The sequence below is a fragment of the Ambystoma mexicanum genome, chromosome 1p, assembly GCF_040938575.1.
Source record: "Ambystoma mexicanum isolate Mex_15411 chromosome 1p, UKY_AmexF1_1, whole genome shotgun sequence".
Classification (NCBI taxonomy): Eukaryota; Metazoa; Chordata; class Amphibia; order Caudata; family Ambystomatidae; genus Ambystoma; species Ambystoma mexicanum.
The window spans coordinates 157,652,402-157,666,689 of record NC_090921.1 but is presented as its reverse complement, the minus strand read 5'-3'; the positions used below and the strand labels follow the sequence as shown (position 1 = coordinate 157,666,689).

The window sequence follows — 14,288 nt, the reverse complement described above, 5'->3', positions numbered from 1 at the left end:
GAAATGAACAAAGAGACCAAACCTGGTTTGGCGCGCAGAGAAAATCTCAAGAACCTTTCCACAAAGACATGGCAAAAAAAAAAAAAGAACACCAGGGACCATTTTGTAAAAGATGGCTCTATGCCATTTTGAAAAAGATGGCTCTCGCGGTTGCTTTACCGCAGCTGTTCGCAGTAAATGTGGACCAGGGTAGTTCAAAATGAAACCACTGCCACCAGCCATTCAGTGAGGAAAGGGTAACATAAAACATGTTACATAAGAAGCAAGACAAAGGGGATACAAAGTAACCCCTCCATCACTCTATTGTAATATAGTGTGTGCTGGGTCTAGAAAGTTACAATGTTAAGGAAAGTCAATTTCACTTTACTGATCTGGGAAACAGTAGTTTATCCCAGAGAAGGTAGTTAAACCTTTGGGAAATCTGAAGGACTTCCCTGTGTCACTGCACTGAAGGTGCTGTGTGACACAATGTAAAAGATGATGCCTATGTTGTTTGTCAGACTCCATAACCAAAAGAAACACAAAGGTAAAATTCACATTAAAATACATGAGAGTGTGGGAAAGGGTCTCAGTCTCTCCAGGTTAAAAAAAAAAAAAACAAGCCCTCAAAATCCAGCAAAGTTGCTGGGGGTCTCTAAAGTGGAGGGAATTGGCACATTTCTGAAAATTCTCCCCAACACTCGTCCCCCCCAGACTAAGGAACAGGAGGATTTACTCCATCTCTGGATGAATCTCCTTACTCCAGTTGGTCATACTTTCTGGAGAGACCATCAGCATTTTGGTGATTACACCCCGACCCGTGTTCAATGGTAAAAATCAAAGACCTGTAGGCTGATTGACCATCCTATTTTAGGATTCTCCCCCTTCATCTGCATCAAACATCGCAAGGGTAGCTGGCCTGTTTGAATCACAAAAGTAGATCCATACAAGTATGGTCTAAACTTAAAGACCACACAATGGCATCACATTCACGTTCTATGGTTGCCCACCTTGTCTCAGGTTCCTTCGGTGTCCTACTGATGAAGCAAATGGAGCGTACCCTGCCTTTCTCATCCAGTTGACTCAGAACTGCACCTATACCTGTATTGGAAGCATCAGTCTGTACAATAAAGGATTGGCTGTAGTCAGGAGCTCTTAGGACTGGAGTTTGACAAAGGGCTTGCTTAGGTCCTTCAAATGCCTTAGTGCACTCCTCATTCCACCTGACCTTCTTGGGAAATTTGGGTGAGGAGATCATATTTAAGGAAGAAGCTATGGTCCCATAGTTCTCATTGAAGTTGCTATAGTACCCTGTGAGACCTAGAAAGGATCTCACTTGGGTTTTAGTAGTAGGAGTGGCCCAATCTTGTACAGCTTGTACTTTGCTAGGCAATGCATTATTTTACCTCCTCCTACCTCAATTCAAAGGTAGACCGCTTTACTCTAACCAATTTGACATTTACTTGGCTTTATGGTCAGATTGGACTGCAATACATATCCTAGGTGGTCAACATGCTCTTTCCAAGTAGGGCTGAACACTGCAATGTCATCCAAGTATGCCATGCAGATGTTTGCCATCTCATTCAGAACATGGTTCGCCATCCTTTGAAATGTAGCAGGTGCATTCTTTAATCCAAAAGGTATAACCTTAAACTGGTAGAGGCCTCCAGGGGTTGAAAATGCAGTTTCCCCTTGGCATGGTCTGTCAGAGCTATTCGCCAATAGCCTGAGGTTAGGTCAAATGTACTGAGGTACTTGGCTGAAACAAGTTTGTCCACCAGCTCATCTGTCCTAGGTAAAGGATGGGCATCAGTCGCGGTGACTACATTGAGGGCTCTATAGTCTACACAGAATCACAACTCCTTGGATCCTGCCGTTGGTACTAGCACAACTGGACTAGACCAAGGACTTATAGATGGCTTCATTACCCCGAGATCAAGCATTTTGTTGCCCTCTTCCTTTATGGGGGTCCTTACATGGTCTGACATCCTGTAACCTCTGCTTTTAACAGGTAAACAGTCACCAGTGAGATTCTCATGCTGGCCCCAAGTGGTCAAGCCTGGTGAGAGTGAAAACAGAGGGGCAATCTGATTTAACAGAGCTTTGCACTCCTCCTTTTCCAGTGTCAGATCAGAAGAGAGATGAACTCCCTTTCCATCTAAAGGTTGTCCCCTGAGGAGGTCAGGTAGAGGCTCACTCTCCTCCTCCTCCTCCTCCTCCTCCTGATCAGAGGCTAGAAGCAAAGCTCCCAGGTCTGGTCTAGAGACATAGGCCTTCAGAAGGTTGGTGTGAAAGACCCTGTGGGCCTCCTTAGGATTGCCTAAGTCCACCAAATAATTGCCCTCTCCAAGTTTTCCCACAACCTTGAAGGGTCCAATCCATTTGTCCTGTAAGGCCCTTTGCCTTGTAGGTATCAGAACTAGAACTAACTGGTCTTGAGTAAACTCATCCGTGGTGGCCTTCTGGTCATGCCAATGCGTCACCAGAGCCTGACCTGCTTTCAAGTTTTCTGAAGCTTCTGTCATCATGTGTGCCTTTCTCCTTCAGAGACCAAACACATAGTCAGTGACTGACTGGCTTGTGGGAAGGAGCACTCTCCAACCCCTCCTTGATTAGGGCCAATGGACCTCTAACCGGATGACCATAGAGAAGCTCAAAGGGACTGAATCCAACCACTTCCTGAGGGACTTCTCTATAAGCAAAGAGAAGGCATGGCAGTAGAAGGTCCAAATTTCTTCCAAGGGGTTCTTCTAAAGCACCCATCATGCTCTTCATAGTTCTATTAAACCTCTCTACCAATCCATTGGTCTGAGGATGGTAGGCTGTTGAAAACTTGTAGGTCATTCCACAGTTTTTCTACATGGCCTGCATGTAGTGGGACATAAAATGTGATCCCCTGTCAGATAATCTCCTCTCTACCAATCCATTGGTCTGAGGATGGTAGGCTGTTGAAAACTTGTAGGTCATTCCACAGTTTTTCTACATGGCCTGCATGTAGTGGGACATAAAATGTGATCCCCTGTCAGATAATCTCCTTAGGAAAACCTACACAGGTAAAAATACCAAGTAGGGCCTTAGCCACGGCCTGAGCTGTGACAGTCCTCATAGGTATTGCTTCACGATACCTTATAGCATGGTCTACCACAACCAAAATAAATTGGTTGCCTGAAGATGTTGGAGGGTCTAAAGGGACCAACAATGTTGATTCCTACCCTCTCAAAAGGGACTCCCACCACTGGTAGGGGCACCAAAGGAGCCACATTCTTGGCTCCACTCTTGTCAGATGTCTGACAAGTATGACAGCTTCTACAGAATGTATCTACATCAGACCCCATCTTAGGCCAGTAGAAATACAGAGAAATTATTTCCTTGGTCTTCTTAAAACTTAAGTGACCAGCCAAAGGCATCTCATGGGCTAACTGTAGAAACTGAGGTCTTACCTCCTGGGGCACTACAAGTCTTCTGTAGTCTCCTGGGGTAGACTCAATAGGTTCACTGTAGAAGAGGCCATCTTCCCAGTATAACCTGTGCTTCCCTGGCTATTGCCCTTCCAGCTGGGAAGCTGCCTGTTGGTGAGGTCTTTAAAGAGTAGGCCACTTTTTGACCTCTGCTGAAGTCTGCCCTACAGGGGCCACCTTCTGTTAGTAAAGACTGCAGCTCAGGATGGTCTTTAGGATCCAGTTCTCCAACAGGGGGAAGGTCTTATTCCAGCTCTGAGTCCTCAGTAGCTGACTCAACCTCTCCTGGTTGCATGTCACACTCAGCCTCAGCTGGTGCAGTAGTCACACGTGTGACTTTGGACTGTCCTCCCGGGGATGTCCTGGTTTGAAACACATGAGTGCTATCTTTCTCGTTTCCCTGAGACCTTGGGTTTCCCCTTGGTCTCTTTCTTCTTTGAAATAGAAGTTGGCTCATACTGACGTCTGGGTGTTATAGGTTCTTCTGTAACCCACTGAGAGTCATTTAAAGTGAGCTCTCTGGCTTTCCTAGTCTGCTCCAGCTTTCTTTTACTGGGAGGCCTGGGGGTGCTTGATACAGCTCCAAGAGTTTTCAAGTCATTCCCCAGCAGGACTCTCCCAGGCACATCACTTTGTCCACCGACAGGTATTCTTACATTCTATTGTTGTACTGCATGAGAACTGGTAGTATTGGAACCATCTGGATAGGGCCTCCAGTAAGCTTAGTGGGACCTTGGGTGCCTTAGCAACATACTCAGGTTTGGAAAAGGTTTCATCCACCACTGTGATGCTGACCCCAGGGTCTCTAATGGCAGGGGTCTCCTGACAATTTACAAGTACACTGTCCTTGTAGTAGACTTTTGTGTTATCTGGTATAGTTATACACATCTGCATTCTGCTGTTCCCACAGACCCAGGGACACTAAAGAAACACTGGCAGAGATTCCAATGGGGTCCTCAGCCAAGAGTTGAATGTTTCCACTTGCCATATGCACGTCTCCCTCAGGGATGAAGGCTAAGGAGGCAGTGTGGATCCCTGAAGGTTTACCCTTGCATCTGGGATCCCCTTTCACATGGTCGGTAGACCCAGAGGCATAACATTATCCAAACGTTTTGACAAATTGGGGCTTCTGCTGACCTCCCCATGGTTTGGCACCAGAGGTTTCACTAGACTGACCTGGTTTCCCCATGTGGCTTACCCTTTCCTAGGTTTGTGGCCCTCTTTTGGATTGGAGGTTTTAGAATTCTCTTTGCCATCTTTCTTGTGCTGCTTCCCCTCATCCTTTTTATGAGTGGCCCCAGAATCCTTGTGAGTAGCCCTGTTGGCAACCCACAAGTCAGCAGCCTTTGCTAGCTTCTTGGGATCAATCTAAATAGAGTCAGCCAAGTGCTGTCTCAGCTCGGGAGGGCAGGCTTCAAAAATAGATTCAACAAAAATAGATTTCTCATTGCATCAAAAGAGTTCACTCTGTAACCCTTAACCCAACCATCTAAGTTTTTGAAACATTCACACACCCAGGTAGCCCAAGAGGTACCATCAGTCTTTTTGAGGGTCCTAAACCTCTTGAGGTACTGGGAAGGAGTTTTCGCAAATCTAGCTATCAATGCTAGCTTCACATTTTCATACTCCAATCTTTCAAGTTCTCCCACCTCCATTACAGCATCAGTTGCAAGCTAGGGGAGCCTAGACAAAAACCAAGGAATCAACTAATTCCCTGTGAAACCCTGAATCCCATAGTTATATTCAAAAGCACCCAACCAATTCAAAATATCAAGTTTCACCTGATACATTCTCGCTGCTTCTTTAGGCATGCAAGGTCTCTTAGGACTGGAAGACCTAGAAGACTCTGGGATAGAAACATTTTCAAGAGACAATTTCTTCATTTCAAGAGCATGTTGTAATTCAATTTCCCTTAGTTTGAGATCCTGATGTTTGTTTTCGGCTTGGACTTGTAATCTTTTAAACTCTAACTCAAGTCTCATTTTTTCAAGAGAGACATATTCTGGACTCAGTACTGGGCCTGGTAGGGTCCCTGTGGCTAAAGGTTGAGGCATAAGGGCCTGTTGAGGTAAAGCGGGGCTCTCTTCCCGAGACTCCTCCAACTCTGACTCTTCAACACCATCATCCGCATCATTTTCCACATTTCCTGGGATAGTAGGTGGGACAGGCCTACTACCCAGACTTTCATTATTCAACAATCTTGTGATTAGTTAATTTTTCTTTCCTTTAACAGGGAGAGACATGACTTTACACATTTCTTTCAGTGGCTCTACTGTTAAAAGGATCAGGGCTTCTTGTTGGAAGTTATCCATATCTGGCATGTTACAATTGCTTTTCTAGTGAAGCTTAGCCTTGTGAAGGTTTTTAGTTGAACAATAGTAAAGCAAACTCTCAAAGTAACAACTCTACAATAGATCCTCACCGCCTGCCATCAGTGTTAGGCAAAGTTTGAATTCAGTACCCTCTGGGAACACTACAAGCAACTCTGACTATAGGTGTAGGTATAGGCAACCCAACCTTTGGTATAAGCTTGTACTACACAGTTTTGGTAGCGTGTTGAGCAGCCAGGCTTATCTCAAGACGGGAAATGGGAGCAGTAGTGGAGTTACGTGTATTCAAATATTTATCAGTCAGTTATAAACCCTTCTTTAGAAGGGAGCAATATAATAGTAACACACAAATACACTTCAATACTGTACAGTCCGAGTTTCTGAATCAGACAAAACCCATTTGGGATGGTCCACAGACACAACCTACACCCACAGGGGACTTCAATAACAAGGGTGTTGAGGACATTAATATCTTACTGTTGACATTCAGAATACTCTTAAAAGTTGGTAAAAGGCAAAGGTTATTAGAACATAAGAGATCACAAATGTCTTAAGCAGGGCAAATGCTTTCAGATCCTCTTAGAAGAGGTATACAAGGTATACAATTCAATAGGCCAAGCCAAAGTCAATAAGCAAAAGTCTTGGATAGGATGAAGCACTTCTGGCAAGTAAATGGAAAAGTCTTTGCACAAATTCTTAGGAGTCTTTGATAAAAAGAAGAATCAAATGTAGGGCCACAAGCTGCTTAGACCTGCGAGTTGTAGAAGTTACAAGCACTTCCACAGTAAGAGGTAAGTTCTTTTAGACTTGTTTTTCCAGTACCTTAGCAATGGAGAAAAGATGCAGCTGATGACTTCTGTTCCGGTGCAGCTCTGCAGATCTCACTGTTCCTGGGCCTCAGTCGTGGGGACAAGAGGGAGGACGTCAGGGGACTCCTGCACTGCACTGGTCAAAACTTGCAACCGGCAAACTTCACTTTCAGTGGCCGTTTCGCATTTCAGCTTCTTGCAGCTACCGCAGAGAGCAACAGTGCGGTTCCTGGCTGCTGAGGGTGGGCTTTCCTTGCTTCTGGGGGGGTCCTGCACTCTGTTGAGGGGGCACAGGCTTGGTCAGTCCTGCTACTTGGGAGTCCAGAGGATCTCCCAAAAGCTCTAGGACAGCTTAAGAGCAACGCACACAATCTGGTGTTCCTCTCCCTGGCTCTACGGGGAAGCAGCAACTCTGTGGAAATTCAACCAGCTCCGAGATGGATGTCCAGGTGGCTTACTTTGGATTTGATTGGTCCCAAAAACTCAAAGGGAGAAGTCGTCCTTGCAGGGGCTTCTCCGTCGATGAGAACTTGGTGTTTCGGCACTACAGCAGGGCTTCACCGGGCAAACCAACGGTCCAGTAGTTGCTGCAGGCATCCTCTTCAAGCTCTTCTTCGGTTCCTTCGTCCAGTGGTCGACTCTGCCTGACAAGCCAAAAGACTTCCCTTTTATTCAGTTCCCTCCCATTCTTTCCAGCCTAGCTGTCCCTCAGCCAGCAGGGTGTCTGTCCTTGCTGGACAGTCAGCCAATCACCACAGAGTGCATTTAGGTCTCCTATGAGACTAAGTACAGGGAGTTTCGGCACCTCCCTCACTTCCTGCCTACCCCAGACACTTGGAGCCAGAGGTGGGTTTCACTCCTGAAGCCCGCCAAAGGTGAAAGTAACAGAGACAAAACCTGGTTTGGCATGCAGAGAAAATCTCTAGAAGGACCTTTCCGCAAAGACATGGCGAAAAAAGAAGACCGGGGGACCATTTTGAAAAAGATGGCTCCCGCAGTTGCTTTACCGGAGCTGCGAACAGCCGGAGTAAATGCGAACCATGGTAGTTCAAAACAAAAGCACTGCCACCAGCCATTCAGTGAGGAAAGGGTACCATAAAACATGTTACATAAGAAGCTAGACAAAGGGGATACTAAGTAACCCCTCCAGCACTCTATTGTAAGATAGTGTGTGTTGGGTCTAGAAAGTTACAATGGTAAGTAAAGTCCATTTCACTTTACTGCTCTGGGAAACAGTAGTTTATCCCAGAGAAGGTATTTAAACCTTGGGGAAATCTGGAAGACTTCCCTGTGCCACTGCACTGAAGGTGCCGTGTGACACAATGTAAAAGATGATGCCTCTGGATTTTGTCAGACTCCATAACCAAAAGAAACAGGTAAGATTCACATTAAAATACATGAGAGAGTGGGGAAAAAAGGGTCTCACTCTCTCCAGGTTAAAAAAAATCAAGTCCTCAAAATCCAGCTAAGTTGCTGGGGGTCTCTAAGGTGGAGGGAATTGGTATATTTCTGAGAATTCTCCCTAACAAGGACCTATGGAGCAGTACGGCTCATATCCCCAGTGATATGGTTCTATTATTATTATTAAAAACAGGCCAGCATTACCTGCTCCTTGGTTTCCTCCAAAGACATGCGTTCCTCTAGCTCCTTCTTGCGTCTGCGTTCCTGCTCCTCACGCATCTTCTGTTCCATCATCTTATCCACCTCTTCCTCCTCTGGAGAAAGATCAGAACGAGAGGTTTGGCCAGCGGTATTAGGGGCAGTGTCAACAAAAGGAATCTGCAGGGGTAGCATGCAGTCCCCAGACTGCAGATAGAGTCCTAAACACTGCAGTAAGAGGTACGACTGCGGGATCCCAGGTGAACGGCAAAATAAAAACTTTAAGTAGGGCAAATCATTAATAGTGACAGATGTTGAGGCATCTCGCTGGTTCCTCTCCGAAGCCACTTTATGGGTGTGCATGTGTGTAGGGACCGAGTGAAGCATCAAAGTTTGATATTAATGGGTGTCTGTACTAAAAAGCATGGAAAAGTAGAAGAACTGGCAGTGTGGCAACGGGACAAGAGAAAACAGTAGGTAGATATTGTGCCACCGAGATATGGAAGCGGCAAAGAAGGAGTGTGACCAGGCCATAGACTAATGAAGTGGAGAAGAGCATGTGTGTACGGAGGGCAGCAAGATACACAAGCCGGGAACCATTTGATTTTAACTACCACGTCAAATGGGAACTGCCCAGACAACCATTGCAGATAATACTCTAGACGAAGATCTTCATTTGGCAATATAGGTGCAAGCATCACTAGGGCTCACCTGCCAGAAATTCAGTAGCTCAACCAAATTGCATACTAACACTAGAACTTCCTCCACACTTGCCCACATACCTTGACGTTTGCGCTCCCTCTCCATCATTATGTGGCGGTGCAGCGCCCGGGCCATAGCATTGGACAGCTTTGGTCTTTCCAACAGCGCCGGCATCTTGGGGTTCTACAGAAGCCTGGGTCTAGTCACAGCAAAATGAAATCCGCCCTGTAAGAAAGTGGTAATACCATGTTTAAAAAAAAACTTGTTTATAGAGTGGGTAGTTTGCCTAGATGTCATCAGTTTAGCTTGCCATCACCACTTCAGCAGGGAGTTGTCTCATGTCCGGGGTACAGCTCTACTATTATGAATCTCTATTAAAAAAATAAAATAAATAAGGTATTGTGGCAACTGAAAAGTTGCTGCAGAAATGTATGAAAATTCTACTAAAAACAGTCCTACTTGAATTACAAGCACTGAACTTGCTCATGCACAAAAAAAACGCTCCGTCGCCGGAAACGCAATGCAGTAACCTGCTGCAAAATTATCAGCCTGGCAGCTTGATTGAAATGATCACAAACACAATTTCTCCCTTTTGTCTCCGCCCCTCCTCCCTCCACATGCAGGCAACATGGCCAAAACAGTTGCCCAGTCGCTCACGCTCCAACCTCCCAACACAGTTGTCCAGGTGCCCTTGTCCAACAGACCTACCAAGCTAGACCTCCACCCACGCAGCTACTAAACTTTGTCCACCTCCAACGCTGTTACCTGGCCCAGTAGCCACCCGCTAAGCCACACTACCCCACATCAAAGTAACATAGACGCCCCAAACACAATTTCCCAGGCCCCACCCGAGTATAGGTATCCAAACATCTTTCAGATGTCGACATCTAAAACAGTTGAGGAACATTGGGTCTTGAAACAAGTCTCTGGACTTTCTACAGAGTAGTAGTCAAAAAACATGCAGTTCGGTAAGATTTTCAAATTTATGATAACTCTTCTGACCTGTGTCAACCCCAGAACCTTTTGCTTTTACTGGTGGATTCTTTTTTTCCTTCTACCTCCGAGTGGGAACCTTTTCCCACATTCACAGAATCTTTTAAGAGACACTATGGAGAGTTCTAAAAATAATACTTATAAAAAAAAATAAAAAATAAATTTAAAAAAAGTAAACGTTATCCTCTTTGACAACTTTTTGGCAATAAGTGCCCATTGTTGCTGGGTTGCCATAGGGGCTCCCCTTTTAGCTTTCTCTCGCTAACCTTGTGAGAACTACAGTTCCGAAGGGTAGAAAGGATATTTGGATCCTTTTTGGAAGAGTTTTACTCGGTCAATTGAGCACCTGTGCTCCATCGATCAACCTTCCGACTAACGGTGACCCGTTTTTCGGATTCTTCTACGCTCTTCAAGGGTGAATTTTGTTGAGTTTCTTCGTGGGGGCTTGCAGAAGATTCTTCAAGGCCTACACCGCGTGGATCATGGTGGACGAGAAGAAGGATTTCCCCCTCTCTTTTCAAGCTTTCTACCGACTGGGGCATGTTTATATGGACGGTAAACATTCCCAGTGCCTTTACTGCCTGTACCCGACGCACAAGGAGAAAGATTGTGCGTTTTGCCCTGAACTCTAGATTCGCACGATGAAGGAGCGGCTAGAGGCCAAGGCCTCTGCACTAGGTGGATTCCAGGAGCATGCCTCTGCCGGATCCAGGAATGCTGAGCGGGTTTCTAAGTCTTTTGAGGGCGCCCCTCCCCGCGGAGTCCAACAAAAGGCTAAGCACCGTGTGTCCAGTGCCACCGGGAGTGCCGTTGTGGCGGGCTCCTCGGCGGCCAGGGTGCGTCCGATGTCTCCAGTCACCAGTCAACGCTCAGCATCTTCGTCCAAGAGGAAGTCGGACCATCCAGAGAGACGACCAAGGAGAAGTCCAAAGCCAGCCTACCCTTGCCAGATAAGGCCAAGGGACTGAGGCTGCGACCCTCCCCCTAAAGAGAAGACCAAGCAGGACACAGCATCCTTCACGAAGGCCCAGGTGCACCTGACAAAGGCTCCGCCTACCATCGAGGAGGCGGTGGTGGTGTCCGTTTTCGAAGGCCGCGGAGGCGGACACACAGGGCGTACCTCCGAAGGCAACAGTGTCGCTCCCTGCCAGGAGGGAGTCTTCATTCCAGCCCATTGTGAAGACCCCGGAGAAGAAGATGCCATCATCTCACCGAGACCGTCCTGTAAGGACACGAAGAAAGGGGCGAAAGGCGCAGAGTTCCTCCAGGGCACAGATATCTCCTCAGAGGAGGAGCTGGTCTACCTTCAGACCATCCAGGAGAACGAAGCCAATGAGGGAAACGTTGGGGTCAGGTCCTACGACGAGGGCGACGATAAAGACGACGATGATACAGTCGAGGAAGGTGATGGAGAGCCCCAGAACGATGAGCCCCAGGACGATGGGGGCCTTGGCCACAGCTTCCTATTTGCCCTCTGCCTCAGCTGCCCCTTAGAGACCTCTGTGGACATTCCCTCTACTCTACATACACTGGTATCGAGATGTAGAGGAGGATGCCTGTTACACCGACCTGCGGCTCCAGTGGCGGCCGACCCTCTGGCAACGGGGGAACTGCCTGCCAAGAAGCGGACGAGGTACCCACTGCCTCCTTGCCATCCTTTGCTGCCCTCTCCTCCCCCGAGGGATGAGATGGATCATGACACAGCGACGGGCACAGACAATGGTGGGATAGGGGACCTTCGGTCTCCGCCGGCCAGATCCTCCCCGCTGGACCAGATAGGCTTGTTTAATGCGATGATTTCCAGAGCCTCAGAGCTCTTCCAGCTCGCGCCAGAGGAGAAGGAGGGCTTCTTGTATCAGTGCTGTGAGGCGAAGAGAAAGACCATCCTTTCTGTCCCTCTCTTGTATGACATTTGGGACGAAGGCCTGTCTCTCAGGAACCCTTCTACGGCAAAAGCAAAGAGGGACCGCCTAGAAAAGAAATACAGCGTGTCGGACTCTGCGCCCAATGGCTTACGGGTCCGTCACTAGACTCGGTCTCTGCAGCAGCCAAGAAGAAGCCGTCAGCAGCATCCTCCCCTCCGGACAGCGAGGGGAAGAAGTTGGATGCTATGGGACGACGGTTTATCTACTCTGCAGCGACGACCATCAAGGCCGCCAACGCCCTCGGGAGCTGTGGTTCAAGCTTGCGCCCTTTCTGGACTTCCTCCCCGACAACAGGAGGTCAGAGGTGTTGGAGTTTCTGCAAGAAGGAGAGGTGGCGTCGGACCACGGACATCGCTGACATGGGGTTCCGCCAGATGGGCAAAAGTTTTTGCCTTAATCATTGTGGCTGGCTCAGGCCCACCAACTTGCAACAGGACGTCCAGACAAGGGTTTTGGACATGTCCTTTGATGGAGATGAGTCTCTACAGGCCATCAAGGCCGACAGACGGCACATGCCCTGGGCCGTCCTTTCGATCCCTAGGAGGCAAGTCTCCCGTTCTTCCAAATGTTACGGCAGGAGCTCTTCTTCGTACCACCAGCCCTCCCGCTCCTCGGCGCAGGAGACCAACAGAGGTCGTTCCAAGGCTTTCGGAGGAGGACGTGGCCAGGGACCCCAAGGCGGCCCTTCGACATCCAAGCAGGAATGAACCGGCCATGAAGTCGGGCCACCACCCGTGCACTCAAGTGGGAGGCCGGCTGGCGAACTTCATCAGCATGTGGAAGACCATCTCCACTGACTGTTGGGTGCTGGACGCTCTTGCCCACGGACACACCCTGGAGGTTCAACAGCAGTGTCCCAATATACCACCGGTGTCCGTCAGGAAAATCACATCCCTCCGCTGCTGCTGGAGGTTCGGGCCATGCTACGATAGAGCTCGTCCCAAAGCGATTCTGGGGCTCTGAAGTGTACGCAAGGTACTTCAGCATGAGAAAGAAGACCGGGGGCTGGAGGCCCTTTCTCGACCTCGGACAACTAACAAATACAACAAATCCCAGAAGTTCTGAATGGTCACTCTTCAGCACATGATCAGACAGCTAGAAGATGGAGACTTTCTGTCGTCGTTGGACCTGGAGGATGTATACTTCCACGTCCCAATTCACAAGGAACACTGCAAGTTTCTACGCTTTGTGGTTCAGGGGAAGCATGAACAATTCAAGCCCCTTCCCTTCGGATTGAAGTCAGCGCCAAGGGTCTTCACCAAGTGCCTGGCGCCAGTGGTGGCGCATCTGTGACTGCAAGGCATCCACGTCTACCCTTACTTGGACGATTGGCTCATCCAGGCCAGCTCAAGGAGCATCGCTGTCGACCACACGGAGAGCACCGCCCGCTTACTGACGGATCTGGGGTTCTCTGTGAATTATGCAAAGTCCTGCTTGACTCCATCGCAGGACACGCTGTTCCTGGGATCCCGGCTCAACACTGTCATGCCTGGCGTCACCATCGGAGGAGAGTGTCAGCCATCCTGGGTAAGGTGCAATAGCCGCTCGCTCTAAAGTTCACGACAGTGAGGACCATCAAGCCTCTGCTCGGCACGATGTCATGCATCCATCTCATTCGACTCTGCAAGCTTCAGATGCGGCCACTGCAGGAGTTGGATTCAGGTGTCCGGAAGCTTCCAGGACAAGATCACTCTCAACGAGGGGTTCCGGCGAGCGATAAGATGGTGGGGCGTGTGCTCTCATCTGTCCAGAAGCATGGATTTCCAGGCCCTACCGCATCAGAAGACCAACGACGCACGCCTCCCTGGAGGGATGGGGAGCCCACACCAGAAGTCTTCACGCCAGAGGCCTGTGGCTGCTGGAGGAGAAGACGTTGCACATCAACGTGCTGGAGCTAGGGGCAGTGTTTTGGTCCCTCAAGGGCAAGGTGGTGTGGGTCTTCACAAACAATACCACCACAATGTTTTACATCAGAAAGCAGGGGGGCACCAGGTCCCCAGCGCTCTCCAAAGAAGCGCAGGACTTATGGCATTGGGCCGTCGCTCAGGGGATGTTCCTCATCCCGTTTCATCTGGCCGGAATCAAGAACACGGTTGCCGACTCTCTGAGCAGGGAACTTCACTTGCGCCACGAGTGGGATCTTCGGCAGGACCTAGTGGAGAATCTGTTCCATACATGGGGCAATCCCAAGATTGAGTTTGCGACAGCGACGAACCCCAAGTGCCGGAGGTTTGCCAGCAGGTTTCCCCAGCAGGGGAACATGGAGGACACATTCTCATTCCGTTGGGAAGGCCTCTTTCTGTATGCGTTCCCTCCGTTGCCGTTGTTACTTCGAGTCATCAATCTACTCAAAGTGTCGGATGATCCTCATCGCACCAGCGTGGCCGAGGCAGATCTGGTACCCGGACCTTCTCAGCATGCCGATGGCACCACCAGTCAAATTGCCAGTTGTCGCGGATCTTCTCGCCCGGGAAAGAGGCGCCCTTCTTCAGC

The 14,288-nt window shown here is 48.7% G+C and overlaps 1 protein-coding gene across 3 annotated transcripts in view; it reads right to left on the bottom strand.

Moving 5' to 3' along the window:
* The window catches only part of GPS2 (G protein pathway suppressor 2), an 84,058-nt gene that overhangs the window by 54,653 nt on the left and 15,117 nt on the right, over positions 1–14,288 (bottom strand). For all 3 annotated transcript variants that reach the window (XM_069645757.1, XM_069645737.1, XM_069645747.1), the window contains 2 exons: positions 8,958–9,102; positions 8,182–8,291 (listed from right to left, as the gene is read on the bottom strand). In XM_069645757.1, coding sequence (XP_069501858.1) covers positions 8,182–8,291; positions 8,958–9,051 — 204 coding nt within the window. In that variant the 5' untranslated portion in view covers positions 9,052–9,102. The remainder of the gene's footprint in view (positions 1–8,181; positions 8,292–8,957; positions 9,103–14,288) is intronic.